This window comes from Nomascus leucogenys, chromosome 4, assembly GCF_006542625.1.
Source record: "Nomascus leucogenys isolate Asia chromosome 4, Asia_NLE_v1, whole genome shotgun sequence".
Classification (NCBI taxonomy): Eukaryota; Metazoa; Chordata; class Mammalia; order Primates; family Hylobatidae; genus Nomascus; species Nomascus leucogenys.
In genome coordinates, this window is record NC_044384.1 from 78,952,641 (window position 1) to 78,980,162 (window position 27,522).

General features: G+C 39.5%; 1 protein-coding gene across 2 annotated transcripts in view; it reads right to left on the reverse strand.

Annotated features, from left to right (window-relative positions):
• Positions 1–1,229: 1,229 nt before the first annotated feature.
• PATL1 (PAT1 homolog 1, processing body mRNA decay factor) overlaps positions 1,230–27,522 on the reverse strand; it is a 32,077-nt gene continuing 5,784 nt past the window's right edge. Inside the window, exons 3-19 of one of the 2 annotated variants that reach the window (XM_030810858.1) lie at positions 23,491–23,708; positions 23,100–23,180; positions 21,771–21,965; positions 20,742–20,843; positions 20,193–20,282; positions 19,760–19,977; positions 18,211–18,300; positions 17,070–17,250; positions 16,695–16,818; positions 15,783–15,880; positions 14,993–15,052; positions 13,701–13,849; positions 12,004–12,163; positions 7,485–7,640; positions 3,886–3,977; positions 3,643–3,792; positions 1,230–3,012 (exon numbers count right to left, since the gene is read on the reverse strand). In XM_030810858.1, the coding sequence (XP_030666718.1) occupies positions 2,991–3,012; positions 3,643–3,792; positions 3,886–3,977; positions 7,485–7,640; positions 12,004–12,163; positions 13,701–13,849; positions 14,993–15,052; positions 15,783–15,880; positions 16,695–16,818; positions 17,070–17,250; positions 18,211–18,300; positions 19,760–19,977; positions 20,193–20,282; positions 20,742–20,843; positions 21,771–21,965; positions 23,100–23,180; positions 23,491–23,708 (2,186 nt within the window). In that variant the 3' untranslated portion in view covers positions 1,230–2,990. The remainder of the gene's footprint in view (positions 3,013–3,642; positions 3,793–3,885; positions 3,978–7,484; positions 7,641–12,003; positions 12,164–13,700; positions 13,850–14,992; positions 15,053–15,782; positions 15,881–16,694; positions 16,819–17,069; positions 17,251–18,210; positions 18,301–19,759; positions 19,978–20,192; positions 20,283–20,741; positions 20,844–21,770; positions 21,966–23,099; positions 23,181–23,490; positions 23,709–27,522) is intronic. The other variant, XM_030810859.1, reaches the window with a different exon arrangement.

Below are 27,522 nucleotides of genomic sequence, written 5' to 3' on the forward strand. Positions count from 1 at the left end.
ACCTCAAGGAACCCATCTCCTCATCAGGAAGAAAAATAAGCTTTATGTAGGTAGGCACCTAATAATGTTAAATTATTTCCTCTTTATCATGTAAAACTTTGGAGGCTCACTCCTGTAATCCAGTACTTTGGGAGGCCAAGGCAGAAGAATCCCTTGAGCCAGGGTTTTGAGCCCAGCCTGGGCAACGTAGCGAGACCTCATCTCTACTAAAAATCAAAAAAATTAGCTGGGCATGATGGCACCCGCCTGTAGTAGTCCCAGCTACTTGGGAGGCTGAGGTGGAAGAACTGCTTGAGCCTGGGAGGTAGAGGCTGCAGTGAGCCATGATTGTGTCACGGCACTGGAACCTGGGTGACAGAGAAACTTGTCTCAAAAAAAGAAAAAAACCTTCAGTCTGAGTGCAGTGATTCACGCCTGTACTCCCAGCATTTTGGGGGGCCAAGGTGGGAAGATCACTTGAGCCTGGGAGTTCGAGACCAGCCTGGGCAACATAGGGAGATCCCGACTCTACAAAAAGTGCAAAAATTAGCCAGGTGTGGTGGTGCACACCTGTAGTCCCAGTTACTCGGGAGGCTGAGGTGGATCACTTGAGCCTGGGAGATCGAGGCTGCAGTGAGTGGTGATTGTGCTACTGTGCCACTACACTCCAGCCTGAGCGACAGAGACCCTGTCTTGAAAACAAAACCCCACTTTTTTTTTTTTGCCCCTTTCTATGTGTTTGCTGAATCTTTTATCTTGAGCATTTTAGAGTAAAAATGATACTCAAGTCTGAAATAATAAAAATAAATTTACTATAAAGAATGACCTTTTCCCATCTCCTTTGAAGAGATGAGTTTTGAAATACAATATGCTCAGAACTAAGTAAATACTATCCATGAAGGCAGCTGAATGCCTCATTGGGCTACAAGAGTCTCTTAAAGGGGGACAGATTCCTCAATGCCTAGAGATGGGCAGGATGGAGAAGACAAATTACAGTTTATCTACTACAATTTATAATTTTGTCGTATAGTTAAAATGGGGGGAGGAGAAACTGAAAGCATCTTCGATTTTTAAAGAAAAGTTATTATATAAAAATATTTGTCTCCTTTGCAACAAAATTAAAAACCTAAAAATATAGGTAATAATATCTTTAATCCCCAACATCAAGAAGTTGCCAGTCTATCTAAATATGCTAGAAACATAAAAATCATTTTCAGAGTATGAACTCAAAGTAGAAATGCAGGCACTCATTTTTAAGTATACAATTTGTTTTTATTTACAATACCCTATAAAAATGTAAATTTAGAAACTTTTATTTTCATTAATTAGAACCAAACAAAAAAGATAAAGCACAGTAAGGAGGAGATAATAATCAAGTATTTACTTGATTGGTTGTGAAGGGAAGGTAGGAAAGGCATGTAGTGGAAATGGTCAGTAGATAATGGTAGAGGGAAGCTAGGTAACATCACTGGGGAACAGCTGGCGGAGCCTGGGGTTACAGCATGGGAAGAAACGGAGATGGAGAACAAGGACAGCTGGTTTTAACAGAGGATCTTACTGTTGTACAATACATGTATGTGCAAAATGTTTATTCTCTTTAAATACCACAACCTGTCCCCCCCACCCCCCAACTACATTCGAAAAAGTAAGAACAGCAGAAAGATCACCAAGGCCATGTAAATTTAATTTTCTTCAGGGCTGTAATCACTAGGGACCAAAACTCCTTAGTCTGGTTGACTGCTGAATGGGAGAGGAGTGAGAAAGATCATGAAGGCCATGTAAAATTAATTCAGATTTAATTTTCTTCAGGGCTGTAATCACTAGGGATCAAAACTCCTTAGTCTGGTTGACTGCTGAATGGGAGAGGAGTAAGTGAGAAAGATCACGGCAGGCTGGCCCTGCAATTATTCAAATCCAGGCCCCTGGCTCCCTGGGAACAAGACTTGGGTGAGATGAAATAGTAAAGACAGCAGTTCTGCCCATGGTGTGGAGACTAAAAAGCAAAGCAGGCCAAACTTAGCTTCCATGGTTACATATGTAAGTTTCTATTCATGACACCAAATAAAAGTGGGGAAGAAGGAAGCATGGCTTACTGAAGTAGTCTCAGGAAGACAGGGCAAGTGTGCAAAAGGCCACATTGCCAAAGCAGGCTACTAGTGAGGATCATCCTGGGTGACTTCAAATGCACTGGAGGGGAAAGGCTCAAGTACCCTGTAGTTGTAGCAGGAAAAAGACATAACCATGTGCTGTTTCGATTAAGGTGGACAGAAACTAAGGAAATAAAGGTGGGAAGAAGAAAAAGGACTTCTCAGCCTAGACCTGGGCATAAGCCAATTAAGAGTTCTGATTTTATTAAACGTGCTGCATACTCTTTATTTATGTTAAAACAAGTAGAACCCACCAAATTAATTACAAGATAGAACAGAAACAGATTAAAATACATCAGCTGGTTTGTGTTTAGAAGAGGTAATGAGACAACTAAATATTTTTCAATCTAAAATTCATTCTTTAAGGACCCTCTGAAGACCACATAAATACATGTATGGGGTGTGTGTGTGTGTGTGTGTATCTACGTGTGTGTGTATATCTTGATCTCTACTTAATTGGCTCTTCTATAGTCATATTAATATGGGACAATGAAAAAACAACTTCAATAGGATGAGGGAAGGAATCCTTTGGCAGGCTACAATCTACTCTGAGGTGGAGTAGTGGAGGGATAAAGGGAGAGATTACACTTGTGTCTCTAGGGCAAAGAAAATGCAAAACAGAACTGAGTAAAAGTAGGACATGCAGAACTGTAACATAGAAGGTAAAGAAACCAGCAGAAGTATCACCCAGCCAAATTTCATAGAGCAGTGGGGAAATATCTGACATTTAGAGAGACAACCCCTGTAAACAGGAATCAATCCTACAAGACTTCGCTTTGGGGAAAAAGCTACCTTCCCTCCCTCATTAAAAACACTCCATTGGTGATGGCAGCAGTGCAGGTACAGGACACATTTGGAGATCTTTTATCGTATCCCCTGAACTAGCCTAGGGGTACAAAGGAGAGAAAGGAAAATTGTATGAATGAGTTAAAATAGAAGACAATCTTTCATATTACAGTTACATCTTTGTAAGACTTCTCATAACAAAACACCCGAGATATTTCTCTTCCCTTAGCATTTGTTCATCTTTTATGAAGGCTCTGTTGTACCCAGCTCAGTGTTTTATATCTAACCGACACACAAATAGTTAATAAAAAGTCAATCTCTTCCACCAAATTCAGTTTTATTCCCCCCTCCACCCCAATCATAACTTCTTTTTATTTTTGTTGAGACAGGGTCTCGCTCTGTCACCCAGGCTGGAGTGCAGTGGCGTGATCTCAGCTCACTGCAATCTCTGCCTCCTGGGTTTAAATGATTTTCATACCTCAGCCTACCGAATAGCTGGGATTACAGGCATGCACCACCGCACTTGGCTAATTTTTGTATTTTTTAGTAGAGACAGGGTTTCACCATTTTGGTCAGGCTGGTCTGGAACTCCTGGCCTCAAGTGATCCACCCGCCTGGGTGTCCTAAAGTGCTGGGATTACAGGTGTGAGCCACCGCACCCAGCCTCCCAACCATAACTTCTAAAGTCCCAACTTTAGTGAGATGTGAAACTCTTCGGTTTCAAACTTACTGCAGTTTTGTCTCCAGCAAGTTCAGTTTCTGCCGGTCAACATAGCGAGAAAAGAGGGACACTAGGTTTGTAGGTATAGAGATTGGCTTGGCGAGGGCTGCTTGGGGAATCCGTAGAAGTTCTCGTGTTGCCATGAACATCACCTCCGTCCTGACAGGAAAGACGCATAATAATATTACGAGAAAAAAATTTAAAAATTACCTCAAAGAACTTAAAATAAGAGAAGAAACAGTCCACACTGACCACTGATTATTTTGCGTTGATTCTGTGGCAGGGTCTGAACTCTGTAGGTCTTCACCACGGCTCAGGAGGATGAGGAGCAGTGACAGGCCAAACTACGAGAGAAGACAGAGGGAATCAAACTCAACACTACGTCTAAACCTCCTCCACCACTGTTGAAGGGATCCTGGCATCAGATGGGGAACAGCTCTAAATCAAAATAACCTCACTACTGTGCTTCTCTGTGAAACCAGGCAAAGATCAGACAAGCATGAGTTGAAAGGCTATGTCTCCCTCCAGGCTTTATTCTGGCATAGCAATGACCAGGCACAGTCAACAGAAACGGAAAGTCATGGTGTCCAACACGCCTCTCTGTTCCCCATGCTGAGGTTAAAAGATGGTTTTTCCTTGCCATGGATAATGTAGAATTTGACTTTTCTCCTATTTATGAGAACTGAAATAGGCTAAAAAAGAAAGTCAATGAAGACCAATTTTGGTAGAGAAATTAAAAATCAGGAAAAAATAAGAAAAAAGCATTAAATACAGTAAAATATTTTGAATTGAGAAACAAGGTGTAAACTGTAGGAAAATATACAAATAAGGACAACTGAAATAAACATGGTATAAAGAGAAACTTTTCATTAAAAAGCACATCTCTATCTGGAAATATAAAGTCTTAGAGAGAATGTTAATAAAAATCTAAAAAATAAAAAGAAAGGGTAAACAGACGTATACACCGTATCTATAATTAAAATTCAGCAACATGCTTTAGAGTATGAAATATATAAAAATGGTCAGGTGTGGTGGCTCATGCCTATAATCCCAGCACTTTGGGAGGCCAAGGTGGGTGGATCACCTGAGGTCAGGAGTTTGAGACCAGCCTGACCAAAATGGTGAAACCCCGTCTCTAATAAAAATAGAAAATTAGCCAGGCACGGTGGCACATGCCTGTAATCCCAGCTACTTGGGAGGCTGAGGCAGGAGAATTGCTGGAACCCGGGAGGTGGAGGTTGCAGTGAGCCAAGATCACACCATTGCACTCCAGCCTGGGCGACATGAGTGAAACTCCATCTCCAAAAAAAAAAAAAAAAAAGTAACATATAAAAATGTGTTTTATTTAGTGGACAGTAAAATCAGGAAATATAGTCTTTGGGGCATAGGATAAAAATATGGGCCGGGCGCGGTGGCTCATGCATGTAATCCCAGCACTTTGGGAGGCCAAGGCGGGTGGATCAAGAGGTCAGGAGATCGAGATCATCCTGGCTAACATGGTGAAACCCCATCTCTACTAAAAAATACAAAAAATTAGCTAGGCGTGGTGGCGGGCACCTGTAGTCCCAGCTACTCGGGAGGCTGAGGCAGGAGAATGGCTTGAACCCAGGAGGCAGAGCTTGCAGTGAGCTGTGATCACGCCACTGCACTCCAGCCTGGGTGACAGAGCAAGACTCCGTCTCAAAAGAAAAAAAAAATGAACAGGGGGCTGGGCATGGGTGTGGTGGCTCATGCCTGTAGTTCCAGCACTTTGGGAGGTGGAGGCAGGACTGCTTGAGTCCAGGAGTTCGAGACCAGCCAGAGCAACATGGTGAGACCCTGTTTCTGCAAAAAATATAAAAATCAATTGGAGGCTGGGTGTGGTGGCTCACACCTGTAATCCCAGCACTCTGGGAGGCTGAGGCAGGCAGATCACATGAGGTCAGGAGTTCCGGACCAGCCTGGCCAACATAGTGAAATCCTGTCTCTGCTAAAAACACAAATATTAGCCTGGTATGGTGGTGGGCACCTGTAATCTCAGCTACCTGGGGGGCTGAGGCAGGAGAATTGCTTGAACCTGGGAGGCAGGGGTTGCAGTGAGACAAGATATCGCCATTGTACTCCAGCCTGGGTGACAGAGCAAGGCTCTGTCTCAAAAAAAAAAAAAAAAAAAAAAAAAAAAAAAGTCAATCGGGCATGGTGGCACGTGCTACTCAAGAGGCTGAGGTGGGAGGATTGCTTTGAGTCCAGAAAGTTGAGGCTGCAATGAGCTGTGACTGTGCCACTGCACTGAAGCCTGGGTGACAGAATGAGATCCTGTCTCGAAAAAGAAAATACAAATAGGGACAAGAAGGTCTAGGTTAAATATATGACTCATAGCTATAAATGGATCATAAAAGGAAGGCTGGCAGTACTTTGGGATTCCATCCCAACTTTCTAGGCTCACTCACTTTTCCACAAAATTTCCCTTCATGGCCGGTTGCAGTAGCTCACACCTGTAATCCTAACACTTTTGGGAGGTCGAGGCAGGCTGATAGCTTGAGCTCAGGAGTTTGAGAGACCAGCCTGGACAACATGGCGAAACCCCACCTCTACAAAAAATACACAAATTAGTTGTGCGTGGTGGCATGTGCCTGTAGTCCCATCTACTTGGGAGGCTGAGGTGGGAGGAAGGCTTGAGCCCAGGAGGCAGAAGTTGCAGTGAGCCGAGATCTTGCCACTGCACTCTGGCCTGGGTGACAGAGCAGACCCTGATTTAAAAAAAAAAAAAAAAAAAAAAATCCCTTTTCATGTTATTCTCAGAAAAAAAATACTACTGCCTTTACTAAAATTAAAACTAAGAGACCAAATAACAGGCACATTCCTGATCACTCCAGAACCCTAGAGGCACTGTCACCTCTTCTGCCTCTGATATACTGCCCTTTAGTGTCATGCTTTGGCAGGTTTTCTAGTGCAAATGAGCAAGAGGCCTTGAGACCACTTTTTCATCTCTACTGTACACAGAATGGCCCTTAATGAGTAACTACTATGTACCAGGCATTATATCGAACCACTTACAACTGTTATCTCATTTAAGTACCAGGACAACTCTATGAAGTCACCTCCATCTTACAGACAGCAATGTGGTATCATCTGTCCAAGGTCACAAAGCTAGACAGTAGCAGGGAAGGACTAAAAATTCATATTCTTTATTTCATATTATGTTTCCCTTAGGAATCTCTGAATCTTTAACCTGATGCAAATAAAATATGAAATGGATGATTCTACTATTCATAGTGTTATGACAGAGACTGCTAATTGCCTACCTAATATGCCTTCCTACCCATTATCAGAACTCTTATGTGTCATGACAATGGCATAAACTACAAGTTATTTTCCAGTCTTCCCTGCACTTAGGTGTGGCCATGTGACAATGTCCTGGCTATTAACAGTAAGTAGAAGTTTTTGGTTAGAACTCCTGGAAAAGGTCTCAATAAGGAAGATGGACGGCTGGTCCACACCTTTTTGCCCTCCACATCCACCCGTCCTTCTTGATGTAAAGCTGAATCTTGAATTCCACAGCCATCTTGGACCATGAGGAATAATGAACATGAAAGCCACTGGTAAGAACGGCAGAGGAAAAAAAGTGAAAAAGCCTGGATCCCTGATGACTCTGTGGAGCTACTAAATCAAATTTATTTCACACTAGATACATAAAATCCCATTTTGTTGAAAACACTGTTATTTCTAGCCTGTTACTAGGAGCTTAATGTAACTCTTGACTGAAAGAAGCCTTTTTCCCAAGTTGCTTGAGATATAGCAGCCATTATTTTAATCTATAATGCAAATTAAGACACTTCACAAAGTTCAAGGACTTAAAAGGGCAAGATCACCTTGTTCTGGAGCACAGCAGTGAGGTGAGGATTGGAGGGTGCTGGTGTAGCTGCACTTTGAGGTAGGTTCATTAGCTGTTGCAAAAGGCTGGTGATAGTCACTGATGGAAGATGATAGAGGAGGAGAGAGAAGGGACTCAGTAAGCATGGCAGCACCTACAAAAAACAAATAAAAGCATTATATCCTGGCATGTGTTACTTCAGTTACCCTCCATCAGGGGCATGGATGGAAGGATGTTCATTTGTATATTCAACCACTTAAGGCACAAGTCTGGCAGATATGACTAGAGTCTTAACAATGAATTCTAAGCTATCTACTGAGAACTTTTTCATCTCAATTTGCATTGGAAACACCATGACTTGTGTGAACCAAAGGTGTAAAAAAAAAATCACTCCCAAATACGTACCAAGATTTATGCTAAAACATCAATATTTTAACTCATCCATAAATATTTAAATGCTTACACTGTGCCAGGCACCATGGGCTAAAAACAAATGGCAAAAGGACACAGAACCTCAGGGATCTAAAGTATAGTGGAGAAGATATGGGTTAATTGGCAATTTCAATATACTGTGAGAAGCACTCCAAGATAGGTTAAAGGCCAAGCAGAAGATCCCTTCAGGCCAGGAGTTTGAGACTAGTCTAGACAACGTAGCGAGACCTCATCTCTACAACAAATAAAAAAATTTCACCTGTAGTCCCCAGCTACTCAGTAGGCTGAGGTGGTAGGTTTGCTTGAGTCTAAGAGTTCAAGGTTACATTGAACTATGATTGCACCACCACATTCCAGCTTGGGTGACAGGGTGAGACTCACCCTGTCTCAAAAGAAGTGTTTTCAGATTTAATTGTATTTTCTTTTATTTTTATAAAAGCTCAATGAGGAAGAAAAGAAATAATTAGCCAATATTTATAGATTTTTAGAGAATCTATAAAATGATCAGAAACTCAGTGTTTGGAGTTACATAGCCACAGCTAGAGCCAGAACCCAAGGCTGCTGAATTCCAGCCTTCTAGTCATTTATTTATTTTTGTCATGTAGCCAACTGGAAGGTTAAAATACAGAACTATTAATATAAATAACTAGGTTATAACACAACAAAGGAAATCAAAAGCGCTTCCAGACAATCAATGCCAATGGTATAAAGTGATGGCTGGTTTTACTTTAAACGGCACCTGCAAATGGGGAGTAAAATATTTTTTGTGGTCTACCACTATAAATAAAAAAAACTTTTATGATTGTCATTTTAGAACATACACAAAAATACAAACAACAGCATAATGACATTCATGTACTCACCACCCAGTTTCAACATCAACCAAATTATCAACATTTCGCCAATCTTATTAAATCTACGTTCCTTCTGTATATCATTTCATCCCAAAATACATCAGTTTGTATTTCTAACAAAAATCTCTCACAATATCATGCCTAACAAAATAAACAATAATTTTTCTTCATAGACCATTTCTCAGGAAATAATTTTAAAATATCATCTAGTATCTGTTTCAAATTCAAATTCCCCCAAATGCCTTTAAAAATATCTTTTAGCAGCTGTTTGTATTAGAACCATTATTGTGCTAATTATGGTTCAAACAAGATCCACACATTGCATTTGCCTGGTAAGGTTTTTAAAATCTCTCTAACAGGTCTTCTGCCACTGGCCCTTTTCTCTTGTTATTTATCTGTTAAAGAAACTGGGTCATTTGTGGTTCTATAGTTTGAATTTGGCAAACTGCATGTTGGCAGTGTCACTTAGCAGGTTCTGCTATCCTCTGTTTCCCTCCTAAACGGATAGTCAGAATAACAGGTTTATTTGATTCAGGTTCAGTAGGGTGTGGGAGGGACATGTGAGAAAACGTCATGGATAGAACTGCGTGTTTTCCATTGCATTATGTCAAGAAGAGCTAGGTATGGTGGCTCATGCCTGTAATCCCTGCATTTTAGGAAGCAGAGATGGGAAAACTGCTTGAGCCCAGGAGCTCAAGACAAGCCCGGACAACATAGGGAGACTTCGTTTCCTTTTATTTAAAAAAAAAAAAAAAAAAAAAAAGCACAGTGCTTGGTTGTCCCACTCTTAGAGGTGTTGAGTTCATCAATAGGTTCAGGTGTTGCCAGGCTGCTCCAACCACTGTAAAGTTCCCCATCCACTTTTTACCTAATGCTTTTAGCAGCCAGTAATGAGCGCTGTCTAGATTGACTGCTTTTCTGTTGAGGCTTACAAAAACAGTTATTTTCTAATTTTATCATTTCTTTTGTATTTATTAGCTAAAATTCTTCTACAAAGAACTTTGTATTATCAACTCTCTGATTACCATGACATTTGGTTGTAATGGAAAGGTAGGATAAACGCTTTTCTTTTATTTACCAATTTTCTGAATAGTGAGTTGATGGCCTAGTAGTCTCCAAAGGTGATCAATATATATTTAACATTATTAACTCATTAAATATATTTGATATATTTCAATCTACTGCTGTAACTGTTCTTTCTGATGAAAATTATTCCACTTTTGGCCAGTATGAGTCCCTTGAAGTTGGTTTGTATATCCTTTAGACAGGACTCTAGTATAATCTATTAACTTCCTTGCTTTCTGGCACTAGATATTCCAGGATATCTTGTACATTTCATGATTCAGACCTAGAACCAGCTATTACTTCAGGAAAATGGTATTTAGAGATGTGGTTTATTACTCCTTAAAACATACAGGTAAAAATCAGCCTCGGTATTTAGCCAAGCTTTCTTCCTAGCAGGTAAGCTCCACAAAAGCAGGCATTTTTGCATTCTTATCTTTTAGCACCTAGAACTAGGTGTTGTATTTCTAGGAGGTAAAATAGTGCCTGGCACATAGAAGTATTCAGCAAATATCTCCCAAACTTGTTTCCACACAAGAGGTCTGGTGGGATTATGAGTGCCCGTTACACTGCTTACAAATTACATGCTCTAAGGTAGCTGTTACTTTTTTATTCTGGTCTTCTATTTTCTAGGATAAACCTCAAATACTGGAACTTTTCCCCAACTCATTTTTCATTTGTGGAATTTTTTTTTTTTTTTGAGTAGCTGGGACCACAGGCATACACTACTGTGTCCCGCTCATTTTTTTTTTCTCTATTTTTAGTAGAGACAGGTTTTCACCATATTGCCCAGGATGGTCTTGAACTCTTGGCCTCAAGCACTCCACTTGCCTCAGCCTCCCAGTGTTGGGATTATAGGCGTAAGCCACTGTGCCCAGCCAAATCTTTTAAATATATACTTGTCCCAACTCACTTCACTTTTTTTCAATGAGACCTAAACTTCTCATTCATTTCTTCTGCAGATGCTAACATTTCCAGGATCTATGAAAGAATAATTTCCCTTTCATAGCATACCATTTATAAGGTATTCCGGTATTCTGTATTTTCTGGGGACTCATTACTTAGATGGTTATTACTCAACTTGTAGTCTATAACAGGTTCACTCCCATATATTCTACTATTCTGAATCTTGCACTAATATTCATCCTTTGTCCCACTTTTATCAGTTTCTTATTTTGAACTTAAGACTATTCTAAATTTTGCTCATCTTTCAGATGTGCTATGACAAAGATAAGGAGAGAAAAACTCTAACCAAGAATTAACTTGTACATGTGATAACCATGTTAAAATTCCAGCCTAGTTTAGATCATGATAAAAATTATTTAAAGGGCTGGCTCGGGCTGGACACAGTGGCTCAAGCCTGTAATCCCAGCACTTTGGGAGGCCAAGGCAAGAGGATTGCATGAGTCTAGGAGTTTGAGACCAGCCTGGGCAACGTGGCAAAACCCTATCTCTACAAAAGGTAAAAAAAAGTCAGCCGAGCATGGTGTCGCATGCCTGTAGTCCCAGCTACTCAGGAGGCTGAGGTGGCAGAATCACCTGAGCCTGGGATGCGGAGGTTGCAGTGAGCCGAGATCACACCATTGCTCTACTGCCTGTGTGACAGAGCAAAACTCTGCTCTGTCTCAAAAACAAAACAAAACAAAACAAAAAAACAACAACAAAAAAAGGGGACTAGCTCAGTTGCTGTGGGATATCATTTAACTAAGTCTACAGGCTAATGTTAAGCTACTGATAACAGACCAATGAATGATACTTTATATCTAGCAAAGTAACCAAGACTAAAATTTTTCAAACTTCAGTGAACATCAGATTCAGCTGGAGACTAAAATACAAAAACCCTAATCCTTCTGTAAATTCTGATTCAGCAGTTTGGGGTGGAGTTGAATTATCTACGCAAGTAATTCTGATACAGACCACATCTTCACAACTATGTCAAGTAAGAGGGAATTGTTTTTCTCATGTTTAGAAACACAGTCTGTTCGATCAAATATGGGATTAAAAACATAGGCCTGAAATACTAAAGGTTTTGTTTTAAACAATCAAATCACACGGCCAAAGATTAGACAAAAATACAAAAGGGAAGAGGAGAGGAAAATAAGTTTGCATTCTAGAAATCTTATCACTTATAAAGACTCAAAGGAAAGATGTCCCGTCTTGCATAGTCACCTCATCTTGTGCATCCTTCTTGATGAGGAAAGCGAGGTTCCTGGCTGTTGTCATGAGAATGTCAGCTGCTTGCTCTGTGGAGAGGAAAGGAAGAATACGGGCAACCATTCTCTTCCCTTTTCGGATACACATGATCTGTACAAAGTGGTCATCACTAGGTCTGCAACGGAAGAAAAATGCCAACTTAGGTCAGCAAGAACAATTAAGAAACCCTCATTTTCTTCCTCTTAGATGTTACTGAATGAATATACTGCATTCATTTTCATTCTATAATAACCTGTACTATAAAATAGTAGGAATCACTTCTCCAAATCTCAACCAAATAAAAAGTAAATTTTCAGGTTTTACAAATGTAGAAAATCATCATTTCACAAATTATATGGTTAAAAAAAACTTGGCCAACTGTATGCACTAATTTCCTTAACTTTTTTTTTTTTTTTTTTTTTTTTTGAGACAAAGTCTCGCTTTGTTACCCAGGCTGGAGTGCAGTGGCGCTATCTTGGTTCATTGCAGCCTCCACCTCCTGGGTTCAAGTGATTCTCCTGCCTCAGCCTCCTGAGCAGCTGGGATTATAGATGCCCGCCACCACGACCACCAGCTGATTTTTGTATTTTTCTAGAGACAGGGTTTCACCATGTTGGCCAGGTTGGTCTCTGAACTCTTGACCTCAAGTGATCTGCCCACCTCAGCCTCCCAAAGTGCTTGGCTTCCTCTCTTAACTTTTAAGTAACCACACAAATACCATATGGTTAACAGCAACAGCTTAAAAAAAAAAAGAAAAAAGAAAATAAAAACATTCGTCAACTCAGAGTTAGTGTTACCATTTTAAACATTTTGCTTTGTATTATTTTTTCTTTCATAAAAAAATGGGCCCATATAATTCATATGGTTTTGTACCTTGACTTTTTTCACTCAACAACTTATTTCCACGTCAATAAATATATTTCAACTACATACATTTTAATGGCTGCATAACATTCAATCTATGGATAAACCATTTATTCAACCAGTTTCCTGTCAGCCTAACTCCAGACAAGGTGTGTTGAAAAGAAAGTGCTTATTCTTATGTTTGGTTTTGTGTATGTCCTGGCTTAGAAGGATCAGCAATTCTCTTGAACGGGTAAAAAGAAAGGGAGTTATTAGAAGTTGTAGTTCTCTTGAATACATCAAATAAGTATTCAGGATTTACAGAACATTTAACATTAGCAAGATTCTTTTGCAGATAATGGGGTAGGAGAGGGATTCCCCATTGGAAGACTGAAGGGTTTCGATAGGATATAAATATTTTGTGGAAATCCCAGGAAGTATAAATGTTTGTACATCTGATCTTAGTAATAAAGGAAATACATAAAGATTACAAGGTTAAACATGCTAGTAATCATAAATCAGGTGCAATCTCTAAGCACAAAAACCCAATAACATTACCCACTGTATCTCTAGTGCCTAGCACTGTCCCTAGCAGATACTATGTATTTGTTGAACGAATAAATTCAGGATAAAGACTTTTTTTTTCTTTCCTCACTGGAAAAGATAATTCATATTTTAAATGAAGTGGCATTTGAGTTAGGCTAAAAGGATAGATTCTGAGTTTACAGAGATGGTAGGGAAGTGTACCTAAAAGGCAAAAATGTATGAAATCCAGTTATGACAGAGGAAGGAGTCCAGTTAATGTTTTCCTCAAAGTGCACAATGCTTACCTCTCTTGTCCAGGCAATTTCCCCCTTAAGTTGTCATACATGCTACAAATTTTGTGCTTTCTCTCATCCATTAGGGCAGGTCGCTCTTCTTCCAGACTTAGGAGATAACGTCTTTCATAGTCCTCCACGTCAAGGAGTAAGCTGTACGTCTAAGAAGGGAGACAAAAGCAGGCCACAGCATGCTAGGTCAGAACCACAGTAGTAGTTAAACAATTTCACAGTTTAGGACTACTAGATAAAGACAAAAGAATAAAAACTCATTATAGAAAGACTGAGATTTTTTTTTTTTAAGTAGAAAACCATATGAAAGAACTTAAAAAATTCCTCAAACCACCATTCTTTGTCTCTCTCTGACCTCTATTCTAGCAGGCAAAGATAGTAAAATAGTCCGGGCGCGGTGGCTCACGCTTGTAATCCCAGCACTTTGGGAGGCTGAGATGGGCGGATCACGTGAGGTCGGGAGTCCAAGACCAGCCTGAACAACATGGAGAAACCCCATCTCTACTAAAAATACAAAATTAGCCAGGCATATTAGCACATGCCTATAATCCCAGCTACACGGGTGGCTGAGGCAGGAGAATTACTTGAACCCGGTAGGCGGAGGTTGCAGTGAGCCAAGATCTCACCATTGCACTCCAGCCTGGGCAACAAGAGAGAAACTCCATCTCAAAAGGGGAAAAAAAAAAGCAATCCAAAGACAAAACTACTACTATCATCTCCATTTTTACAGATAAAGAAACTGCGGACAGCATAGAAAGGTTAAATAACTTGCCTTAAGTTACAGACTCAGAAATGGAAAAAGACATGATTTGCAGCTTGGTTCTAGAGTCCACACTTTTAACCACTATAGTGTATGGCCTTATAATGTGGTATTTACATTTTACAAATCAACTATTAATATCCATTATTTTCCTCAGCACCCAGAATAGTGCCCAGTAAATATCTGTGAACTAAATTAATCCATAGGTAGGACAATGTAATTTTTATTCCCATTTTATCAGGCTTAGAAAGGTGACCTGCCCAGACACTCAGCTATTAACTGAATAAGCTTGGACAAAAACCCAGCACACTTCCAACTTTAACTGCAGTGTTCTTTCCATGATGCCAATAGGTGAAACATACCATAATCCTTTCCAGAGTTATCTGGTACACAATAGTCACTTACCAAGAATATATTCATGAATTAAAACCAAAGAACATTGACTAGTTGCTCACTGTTTCAGTTCTAGTGTATACATACATTTGACAGTTCCATATTTGAAACTAACTACAGCAACAAATTCTACACTTACTTTCTCAATTATAACAAGGGTTTTTCTCCTCTTGTCTCGAACTTGTTTTTCTTTTGTCTCCTAAAAAAGAGAAGACTATTCAATGCAAATTCTTTATCTCTGTTAAAATAATTTACCAAGTGCCCATTTGTAGGTTCATTTGTGACAATACTTTGAGAAGATAATTGATTCTCTGAAAGTTAATAATCTAAAACAACCCTAGTATGAACAAAGGTCAAAGTTGACTGAATCAATGCACAAACTATTAAATTCCATTCATAGATAGGCAAAGGGTAATCTTAGTAGAGGATAAGGAAATCATACGAAATATGAAAATCTTTTTTTTTCTTAAACTTTAATTTTAGGTTCAATGGTACACGTGCAGGTTATAGGGTACATGTGTTTGTTACATAAGTAAACTTGTGTCATGGGGGTTGTACAAATTCTTTCATCACCCAGGTACTAAGCCTAGTGTCCCATAATTATTTTTTCTGATCCTCTTCCTGAAAATCTTAAAACACATAGAAAATGATAATTTTTTTAAACATCAAACTAGAGTAAATACATGCTGTTTGCAGCCAGAGCTACCCAATCCAAAGACTCCTGCCACCCTAGTCCCTGCCTGGCTGCCTTAGAAATGAAGATGTTAATACTGCAGCACATCTGTGGAAAACTAGAATGCATGACAAGGTGGGAGGCCCCGGGTTAGACTACAAACTCCTCTACCATGCCTGATCTCATTCCATGGTGACCCCAAAAGAAGTGGTCACAAATCAGATGTTCTTAAACGGATAATTGTGTTGACACTTACATCATCCTCACTCCGAGATGTCACAACAGCATCAATCATTTTTCGGGGATTATTCACACTAGAAACGGTAAGCTTTCCCAAAGACCCCTCAAATTGCACTGCAAAGACAAAAAAAAAATTTCCAACAAAATAAAAAGTCATCAATGCAGGCAGGCAGTGTTCAAAGAAGATTTTTACTTTCCTCTGTCCCTTACTCATAGTCTAATAACTTACTGCAAAACTCAATGTATCATTTAGGCCGGGTGTGGTAACTCACACCTGTTATCTCAGCACTTTGGGAGGCCGAGGTGGGTGGATCGCTTGAGGCCAGGAATCCGAGACCAGCCTGGCCAACATGGCAAAACCCCACCTCTACTAAAAATACAAAAATTAGCTGGATGTGGTGGCACACGCCTGTAATCCCAGCTACTCAGGAGGGTGAGACATGAGAATCGCTTGAGCCCAGGACGTAGAGGTTGCAGCGAGCTGAGATGGCACCAATGCACTCCAGCCTGGGCAACAGAGTAAGGTTCTCAAAAAAAAAAAAAAAAAAAGACAAAAAGTCGACGTATTATTTAAAGCAACCCCTTACCCTTATCAAAATCTATCCTTTCTCTCTTTGTTACAATAATTATCACAATAAAAATCTAAAGTATTTCCCCCTTATTTATTTTAGGGGTATTGAAAATTATAACACATTTAAAAAATCATGAAATCTCAAGTAGAAACGGACCTAAAAAGGCACATGTCAAAGCGTCCAGTCCAGGCTTGAATAAAGGCTGATTTTTGCATTTATTAAGGACAATGGTACTTTTAAAATCACTTTGAAACATCTTTGCATATCCTTCCACATATATACTTGTCTATATTTAATCACATCAGCAGCTTCTCAAATTTCTTTTATTATGGGCATTTTTCTTATGAGGACCTTACCTGGCTTATAGGCGTGCTCCAGTTTGGCCACCTGAGGGGTGATAAGCTTGGTGCGCTCCTTCTTAGGGCCATCACCTTGTATTTCTTCAGCAGCTGACAGTTTCTCCAGTTTTTCAAAGTAATTCTACCACGAGAAGATGATTTCAGTTGTAACACAAAGCACAGAATACGACTGTTGTTTACCATCAAATAATTTATGCCAGTGACAGTAAAACAAGTTCAGCTCTAGAAATATACTGATAGTGAATACTGCAAGAGGCTAAGTACCTCAAAAGAAAATTTTACAAATATTTAATTGTACCAATATTTAAATGAATACCCTCACCAGTGTAGGGGACCAAACTATTATCCTCAAAACTAGTACAGAGTATTTACCTGGTAATAAAAATCATCCAGGTAGGGATCAGTGCTTTGCAGTTGCATCATCTGGATTTTGGAGACCCAATCCTTTTCCCGCTGCAACATGAGATTAGCATACGGATCCTTTCGGAGATGATCTTGATGACTGCTCCGGTGACTTCCTCTATCTCCGGCACCATTGAGATTCCGATGCTGACTGAAAAACATACACCACATTCACTCCAAGTGGGCAAATTAATTACGCTTTTTAACAACAGAGGAATAAACCAGGCCAGTTTTTTTTTTTTTTTTTTAAAGATTCCCCTTTGCTTTTCTTAAAAGGGGAGTGAAAAAGAACTAAGTCTTAATAGAATTTAAGAGGAAAGAGCTACATAATAAATAATGAAGAAATAAAACTAAGATCTGAGTACTTTACCATATGCTAAGCATATTCACCTATGGACTTTTGTATAAGCTCTAGAATAACTCTGTGAGGTAGGTAGTTTTCTCTTCCCCACTTAAGACAACAAATCGATGCCAAGAGAGATCAAGTAACTTGTCCAAAGCCATACATCTAGTGGTGGACTATGGGATTTTAACACAGGCGATTTAACTCTGAAGTCTACATAAATTGTTTTAACTCATTAAAAATCATGAAATATTTCAAATGCAGAGAAAAAGCCCAGCAAATACTATCATAAATATCCATTTACCCATCACCTAGACACCCAATAGAAAAAAATGTATTTGGTTGAATTTGCTTCAAATATTTTAAAGTAATATTAAAATGACAGTGTTACACTGACAGAGGCCCTGTTGTACCCCTCTAGACCCAGTTTCCAGCTTTTCTTCCTTCGTAGAGGAATCACTATTATGCCCTTGGTATGTATCCTCCCTGAAATGTTTTTGTACGTTTATTACTTGTGTGTCTGTCTTTAAATATTACACAGTATTATTCCGTGTGCCTTTTAGTTTTACATAAATGGTACATATAATTCTGTTCCTTGCTTCTTTACTCAATATTATGCTTTTCATATTTACATGTTGATAGTACATCCAGGTTTATGGATATGAAGTAAACTTACTAAAAAAACAAAACAACTAAATAGCATGTTGTTACACTGTCAAAATTAAAAGCTGAATTAAGAAACCATAAAGGAATCGGATGAGTACTTACTTTCTATTCTGTTGCTGTCTCTGATGCAAGAGTCGACGGTGCTGTGGATGAAGGTGAGTTGTGTCCGGTCTAAACATTGGGGCCTGAGATCTAAGAAAAAAGGAAAAGAGGTTCTCAGTTTGGTCATCCTGATGATTTGAAATTTTAAAGAATGTTGTCAGTACAGGATAACTTCACACAGGTTAACTTAAGGGACTACAAAAGTCTATTCGGGCTGGGTGCGGTGACTCATGCCTGTAATCCCAGCACTTTGGGAGGCCAAGGCTGGTGGAACACTTGACGTCGGGAGTTCGAGACCAGCCTGGCCAACATGGTGAAACCCTGTCTCTCCTAAAAATACAAAAATTAGCTGGGCATGGTAGCAGGTGCCTGTAGTCCCAGCTACTTGGGAGGCTGAGGCAGTAGAATCGCTTGAGCCTGGGAGGCAGAGGTTGCAGTGAGCCGAGATCGCGTGGGTCACTGCACTCCAGCCTGGGAGACAGAGTGAGACTCTGTCTCAAAAACATAAAAAAAAAAAAAAAAAAAAAAAAAAGAGTCTATTCTAAGGAGACCTTTTAGAAGCAAAAGACAGTCATATTTTTACATATCTTCTACAAAGACCAAGTTCTAAAAGGGTGATCATGAAATCTGAGTGAATTAGGAGTAAAGCAATATAATTCTTTTTCTTTTTGCTTCTGTTTAACAGAAGTATCTAAGTAGGTTTAACGTACTCAGCTTCAACTATGTGGAAATGTCATTAAAGATGTATTTGTGATAGTTAATATTGCTAGGCCTTAGTACCCAGTTATTTGGTCAAACACTGTTTAGATGTTGCTGTGAGGGTATTTTGTAAAGATGTGATTAACATTTATAATCAGTTGACCTTACAAAAGAGATTACCCTCAATAACGTGGGTGGAGCTCATCCAGCCAGCTGAAGGCCTTAAGAACAAAACTAAAGTTTCCCAGAAGAAGGAATTCTGCCTCAAAACTGGAACACAGAAATCCTGCTTGAGTGTCTTGACTGCTGACCTGCTATACTTATTTCAAACTCAAGACTGCAACTTGAGCTTTTACTTTTATTTCTTGCCTGCTGGTCTGTCTTATGGATTTCGAACTTCTCAGCCTCTACAATCACGAGCCAATTTCTTAAAATAAAACCTGCTCACATGAACATTCTTGCTCTCTTTCCTCTACTGGTTCTTGTGTGTCTCTTGAAAATCCTGACTGACACAATATGATATGTAATAAAACACAACTTCACTGAAACAGGAACTTGAACCCCTTTTGTTATAAAACCAGAGGATAAAAGCAAACAGCTTAGCTAGTGTGAAGATTAGCTGACTTTTCAGCATCTGTCGCTCTATTCTATACCCTCTGGTAATGTGAGAAAAATGTGATTCACAAGACAGCCTGGAGATTATCAAACATTTCCATGTTTGCCAACTGGAGGATCCAATAACATCTTAAAATTTATTAGTTAGCAAATATCAAGAGACTTATAAAACTACACATCGACAATCAAGAGACTTGGCTGATAACTGATAAACAGTGGCATTGATTTTGTATACCTTAGGTTTTGCAGGTGGGGTCCTGGGCCAGGAGGGTGCTGCTGTGGAGGTGGTGTAGCGGAGGGTGGAGCACTAAAGAAGGCACGGAAGCCTGGTGCTGGGGGAAGCATCTGCCCAACTCGCCCTTGTAGCAACTTGGGATTCATGGCAGCAAGTGGACTACCAACAAATCCAGGGACCCGTGCAAACTGGCTGGGAGACATCCGTCCAGGCTGTAGCTACAAAGAGGAAGAAGATCTTAGATTTAGACAATCAGCAAGTCCCCTTGCTTTTGTCTACAGAAAAGTGAATACAGTTTTCCATCAATAACTTTGTTTGAAAAACTAAAGGCAAAAATAAAAGTAGTGATTAACAGCAAAAAAAGGGGCTATCATCTAATGAACTTTAGGAAAGTAGGAGGGTTCTTTATGGGTAGGGCTAATCACAGGCTTACCTGTGCTCCTCCAAGAAGCTGTGCTCTCTGGAGGGGGCTGAGAACAGGAGGAACACTAGGAGGAAAAGGGTGACCCAGGAGGGAAGAGTTCTAAGGTAAAAAAAAAAAAAAAAAAAAAAAAAAAGAATATGCTATAAAACGGGGTACATCAATATAAGGAAACTCAGCAGAAATGCAGTATAAACTTGGATATAAAAACTCTCAAATTATAGAGTCAAGCTCTGGAATATAAAAAAAGAGTAATGCTAGAAATTATAAAAACACCATGACCATGTGACATGAAAAAGAAAGCAGTAGAACATGGGACTGAAATAGCAAGAACCAGATGATCACAATGAGTTTAGATTTTTAAAGATAAGAAAAGAGCTGATGTAAGAAACAACTGTCCTCTGACCTGGGGACAATTAGATGCAGCAATTTAAGTAATGAGATTATAAAAAATAGGTATAATTTAGGAGATGTCAGCAAATCTAAATACTGGCAGTGATCTTACAAATAGTGATCAGAAAATACATACTGCACATTTTTGTTAGGCTTAAAGTGACATACCGGGACACCGCAGAGCTGGTTTGGAGACATCCTCTCACCATAGGGAGCAGGATAACGAGGTGGCATTGGAGGCCGAACATGGACAGGCTTCGGACACAGAATCTATCAGGACAAACATATATACAACTACACTCAATGAAATCAGTTTTTCTTCCACCTATACTCCCTCCCCTCAAGTACTGGTAGAGACACAGAACTCAATGCAAAGCCCTACTTCTAAGCAAATTGCTATGGCTACAGGTTCAAATACAGAACCTTGGGCCACTTTCTCTCACAAATCAAGTAAAGTGTCAGCATTAACTGAGGAAGATTTAGCTAATTCTCCAGTTATCCCCACCCTTCCATGCTGTCTGAGGGAGATACCAGCAGTCTGACTTGCAAATTCTCTCCAAGAGGATATATTTTGGTAGCACTGAGGGAGAAGGAATGATAAGAAAGCTGGAGGATTAACTAAGTCCTATTCTGAAGCCCCTGTGATATGGCCGCCATGCTCAGCACTTTTGTGATACATTGTGACTCCACCATTTCATAGGATGTTGAGCCTAACTAGGCCATACCAACACCACCCTCCCCCCATACCTTCCAAATTGGCCTTCCTTTTCAGCTGCTGGTTTCAGGTGGAGGAAAGTCTATGGAACAGGACTGCACAGGCTCTAGGGAAAGCAGGGATATCTTAAAGGTAAAAAGGGATGTGGACAATGCTGTGTGTTCCCACTCCCCCCGGCTTTCAGTTATCTCTCTGACAATGTTTTGGGCAGCCAGCAAAACACTTTTAAAAGGATATATGTGCTAAATGTGGCTAACTACCCTTTTTTCTCCCCCAATTAAAAGGCAGCAGCAATAGCAGCAGCAAAGGGTATCAGGGAATGTGTCTCTAATTTGTACTAATTTCTCCTCTAACTAGCTATTTTTCTTTCTAATCTAATGCCTACCCAAAATTTCCACCCTCCACCCAACATCACCAATTTTCCAAATAATTTTGCCCAGATTCCCAATATCCTGGGCTGTGTGCTTGTTAATGAGAGGTACCTGTTGGGTGAAGCTGGGTACAGCCATCTGTTTAGGTGGGGTGCCTATGGGGACAGCTCTAACAGGAGGACTGCCAATGATAGGTGAAGTTGACCGCCTTGGTAATGCACGTTCAGAAAGGTCCCGATCATCTTCTGGACCCTGGGGGGGCCTCTGAGGCAAAGCATATTCTAATACAGACACTGTAGGCATTTCCTAATTGAGGAAGTGGTAAAATAAAATAGAAATTAACTAACTTGATATGCTTTAGTAACCTCTACAGATGCCAAAAATACCTTAAGAAATTTTTTAACTTTTTATTTATTTTTAATTCACATATAGTAAAATTCACTTTTTGGTATATGGTTCTCTGACTTTGGTAAGTAAGCGGCTCATGCCTGAAATCCCAACGCCTTGGAGGGTGAGGTGGGAGGATCACTTGAAGCCAGGAGTTTGAGACTAGCCGGGGCAACACAGCGAGACTTCATCTATACAAAAATAAAAAAACTTAGCCAGGCATGGTGGCATGCACCTGTAGTCTCAGCTATTCAAGAGGCCGAGGTGGGAGCATCACTTGAGCCCGGAAATTCAAGGTTACAGAGAGCTATGACTGTACCAGCGCACTCTAGCCTGGTTGACACAGCAAGACCTGGTCTCAAAAAAAAAAAAAAAAAAAAAAAAGAGCAAGAACAGTTGTATCACTCCCCAGAAATTCCATTGTATTGTTCCTCTGCAGTTAACCCCTCCTGCCATGTCCAACCACTAGTAAACACTGATGACTTCTCTGTCCCTATAGTTTTGCAAAGAAATGACTTTTTTTTTTTTGAGACGGAGTCTCACTCTGTTGCCCAGGCTGGAGTGCAGTGGCACAATCTTGCCTTACTACAACTTCCGCCTCCCAGGTTCAAGTGATTCTCCTGCCTCAGCCTCCTGAGTAGCTGGGATTACAGGTGCCCACCACCATGCCTGGTTAATTTTTGTATTTTTAGTAGAGATGGGGTTTCACCATGTTGGCCAGGCTGGTCTCGAACTCCTCACCTCAAGTGATCCATCCATCTCAGCCTCTCAAAGTGCTGGGATTACATGCGTGAGCCACCACGCCTGGCTCAGAAATGACTTTTTAAGTGATTCAAATCATAGTCATACACTAACAAATTTAAATTCCAACGGCTCCCTTGCAACCTTTACCCTGGAGGCTAAAGAAAGGCATAGCTAAGTGCTGGATGCAGTAGTCGACATAATTCTAGCAAATGAAAGACCTATAAACCCCTTCAGTAAGGAAAGGATGACAACGGGAACTTAAAATTTTTGGATATTATAAATTTTATAGAAAGAGAAAATATTTAATACCTGAGCAAGCAGTGGTCCTCGAATTCGCCTCAGAACTTCAGATCCATCCCAGATACTGGAATTCAGACTTCCTGGTTGGGACTAACAAAAAAGGAAAACATACACACAGAGTCTGAAATGTTGTATACTCTCTGGGTGACTTATCTGCTGTTGGGGAACAAGGTTCCAAAAGGGCCTCAAGTTGCTTTAGAATACGAAATTATAGGGCTCCAGAATATACACTATTCCCCAACTTTATCTCTAGAACTGCTATCATCAGGAAATATATTATCAATTTTCTATGGCATATGTAAATCTCTCATTAGAATAGATAAAAATAAAATGGCAAAGTTCAATACTTCACTTTAATTTTTAGTCTGCTATAGTTCTCAAATCAGAGTAACTTACTTACTTGTAAAACTGGCCTGGTCTGCACTGCCCTCATGATAGCTGGATCTTCTAGTTCATTTTCAATCACCATCTTACTGAGCCTTTCTGCCAGATTCTCCTCATGGTCACCCAACAAGTCCATTTCATCTCTCTCTCCATTGCCTGTTTGTTCATTAACTGCCACTGGTAGCTTTTCTTCCAGTTCAGCCAGGCGCTCATGTGCTTCCTGCCAATCATCATCTATAAGATGACACAGTTCATGTAAGAAATAGTTCATAGTGGTACAAAAAAGTTTTACACAATTATTCTGTTTTTTTTTTAGACGGAGTCTCACTCTGTCGCCCAGGCTGCAGTGCAGTGGTGTGATCTCGGCTCACTGCAACCTCCACCTCCTGGGTTCAAGCGATTCTCTGCGTCAGCCTCCCAAGTAGCTGGAGTAGCTGGGACTACAGGCGCCCACCACCCCACCTGGCTAATTTTTGTACTTTTAGTGGAGGTGGGGTTTCACCATGTTGGCCAGGCTGGTCTCAAACTCCTAACCTCAAATGATCCACCCACCTTGGCCTCCCAAAGTGCTGGGATTACAAGCATGAGCCACCACGCCCGGCCTACACAATTCTTCTGCTAACCAAATGAATAATTCCAGAAGATAGGTAGAAAGTTAAGTTTCCACTTAGAAACAGGAAATAAGGTTTAAACTAAGGGACACATAAAGCGTGCTTTTTACAAGTAAAAGCAAATAACATTATACCAGGAATAAAATTCAAACATGTGAATTAATAGCTTAAAACATTATCAATAATGTCCAAACTATATTCTGAAACTGTTTCCTAAATTGGTGATAGATATGTATAGTACTACTAGTTGGTTTTGAGATTCTATGATATTTCAAGCAAAAACTTTAAAGGGAAGTTAAAACTCATAGCATTAGCATACAACTTTCTCTTAGATTGTAAGTGCCACATTCTTTACATGCTTTTGAATCCATTCGTTCCATTCAATTAATATTTGGTAAGCATCTATTATGTGACAAGCCCTGTTTTAGACACATGGGACACATCGGTGTGCAAAAAGACACATAGATTCTGCCTTGATAACACTTTCATGCAAGCAGGAAAGAGAGGGATGATAGACAATAAGCATAATGATTAGATACTATACCAGAAGATGAAATTGCTGTAGGAATATAAAGGAAGAAAGGCAGATTGAAAATTTAAATAGATGGTCAGAGGTAGGCCTCATTGAGAAGATGACATTTGAGCAAAGATTCTAAAGAGTAAGACGGTTAGCAATTTAGATATCTGGGAGAAGAGGGTTCCAGGCAGAGGGACAGTCAGTATAAAGAAAGGCCTTAAGGCGAGAGATTGATGGTTTTGAGAAACGGCAAGGAGGACTGTGTCTGGAATGGAATGAGCAGGGTGGGGAGAGCAGAAGAAAATGAGGTCAAGAAGTCATGAGGAGGGAGCTCATTCTGGGCCAATATGATTGAAATGGGAAGCCAATGGAAATTTTCATTTGGCTTAACTTTTAAAAGAATCACTCTGGCTGCTGTGCTGAAAACAGGCTAGGGAAGAGGAAGGGACATTTCCTCTTTTATTTTAACTATGTCTGCTATTACTGCACACTACTATAAAGTCTGTAGCACTGACACTAAGGTTGTTTTTGCATTTGGTATGTTGGCATCATTTTTTCTGTTTTGGAATCCCATTACAGCAGAGATTACAATCTTTAGAACCCTCTATCAGCTGCTCTGGGGCTAGACCTTACTTCCATCACATCTCACTCCAGTTCTCTCCAATCTTATTCCATTCTGCTTCCATCATGAAAACTGTACTCATAGTTTTGCTCCTTTCAGTATTCTTTTTTATTTTTATTTTTTGAGACAGGGTCTCACTGTCACCCAGGTTGGAGTGCAATGGTGTGATCTGGCTCACTGCAGTCTCGACCTCCCGGGCTCAGGTGATCCCCCCACCTCAGCCTCCCAAGTAACTGGAACTACAGGTTTGTACCACCACACCAGGCTAATTTTTGTTTTTTTTTGTAGAGTCAGGGTTTCCCCATGTTGCCCAGACTGGTCTTGAACTCCTGGGCTCAAGCAATCCACCTGCAACGGCCTTCCAAAAAGCTGGGATCACAGGCTTGAGCCACTGCATCCGGCCTTTCTTTTCAGGTATTCAAATGCGAAACTTCCTCCTCATTGGAGCTACTCCTAAATAATCCTTTCATTTTATTTCTTCCTTTACCTCATCTCAATATGCACTACTTTCTAACCCACAAAAAGTATTATTTTGTATATGTTATATGGTATTCTGTTTTTAGTTACATCCTTTATATATTTTATAAAATTCAACAGACAGGGATAACAGGTTATAACCAACACAGAAACAGAGACTTTCTTTTTTCTGCTTTCAAAGAAAATACGTGTTTAAAAAATTCAAACACCACAAACACATGTAACTTAAGTGAAAGTTCCCCGTAATTCCACAGCTGTGTTAAGTTTTAAACAGTTTTAAGCTGTGTTAAGTTTATAAAGTTAACTTGTTTCTTTTTATTTAAGCAATATGTCTTGGACATCTTTTCATGCATGCACACAGGCATAACTACTGATATTAACTCATTCTTTTTAACACCTACATAAGATTGCATTTTATTGCTAAACTATAATGTAATTTATCCCCTACTGGTAAACATTTGGATTATTTACAATTTTCCAGTATAATAATTAATACTGTAATAAACATCATACATATCTTAACATTTTATGTGACTATTTAAATAAACTAATTTCCTTTTAGAATCAGATTATATTAAGTTAAAATTTGCTATATATACATATTTTTTAATCATACAACGACGTATCACATAATACTAGTGATCCAAAGAGTGAAGGAAGTGCGACTTTCAGATATATAATTTTGGTATCATGGGACCCACTGCCTAGTTTGGGGGCACTGTGGTAGATTTATGTATTAGTTGTGGTAAGGGATTCCTTAAGTTGTGGATCACTGTGCCATCACTGGGATAAAGGCTGTGGGCAAAAGCTATAAAAATATCCTTACCTAAGCCTCCGGGACATGGGTCTTCTTTATAATTATGTGGTATTTCCCACCCAACAGCTTCCTCTTACCTGAGTGACTAGTCAGGTGGCGCTCTTCCTGTAAACTGTCATCTTACAGAAAAGAATTTAAGGTAGCCATTTTATGATGATGGTCTCTGATAAGCCTATCCTGATGTGCTCCAAAAAATGGAAAAATCCACTTTAAATGAAAATTACACTGTTAATTTAAATGACTAGTCATATGAAAGAAAATATTTAAAGAATAATGTAATTAAAAACCAAATGTGACATTCATATTTGTGCTTTCCTTGGTAAGGAATAGTAAGCTGAGACAGGATAAATTTTTTTTTGCAACTTTACTAACTTAGCAATGCCACAAGAGTGGGAATCTATCATCCTGAATTGAGGGATTTGTCAAAACATTTACTTCCCAAATTTAAGAAGTTAATTTGTTAGTGGATTTGTTCTAATGCAGTAGAGTTCTAATTTGCATGCTTTTCTATCACAACTTCCAGTATTCATGCTTGCTAACTTTACCAAATCCTATCAAATATGGATAATCTATTTCCCCTTAATAATAATATTTTAAAAATATTGGTTAAGTCGCCATATTCTGTGAGAATAGATCTCTGGTGAATTGATTGTTACATTTTCAAACATGTAACCAAAGGAATCTATGCCATAAAATACCATCATCATCATTTTAGATTTTTCTTACTCTTGTAAAAAATTATCTGAAGTAGTATTTTAGAGATATTGTGCCCTTACTATAAAACAATATTTCACCCTGTATCTTTTTCAAATGACCTAAAAATATAGTTACTTAGATATGCCAGTGCTTGACCTGAGTCCATTACTGGTCAAAATGATAAAAGGTAGGCAAAAGAATAACAGAGAAATGAAGGGAAAGAGATTATCCGTAATAACAAACTAACCTGTACTCTGATATGGGTTACTGAATTCCTGGCTGCTTCTATAAACTTATACTTGTAATAA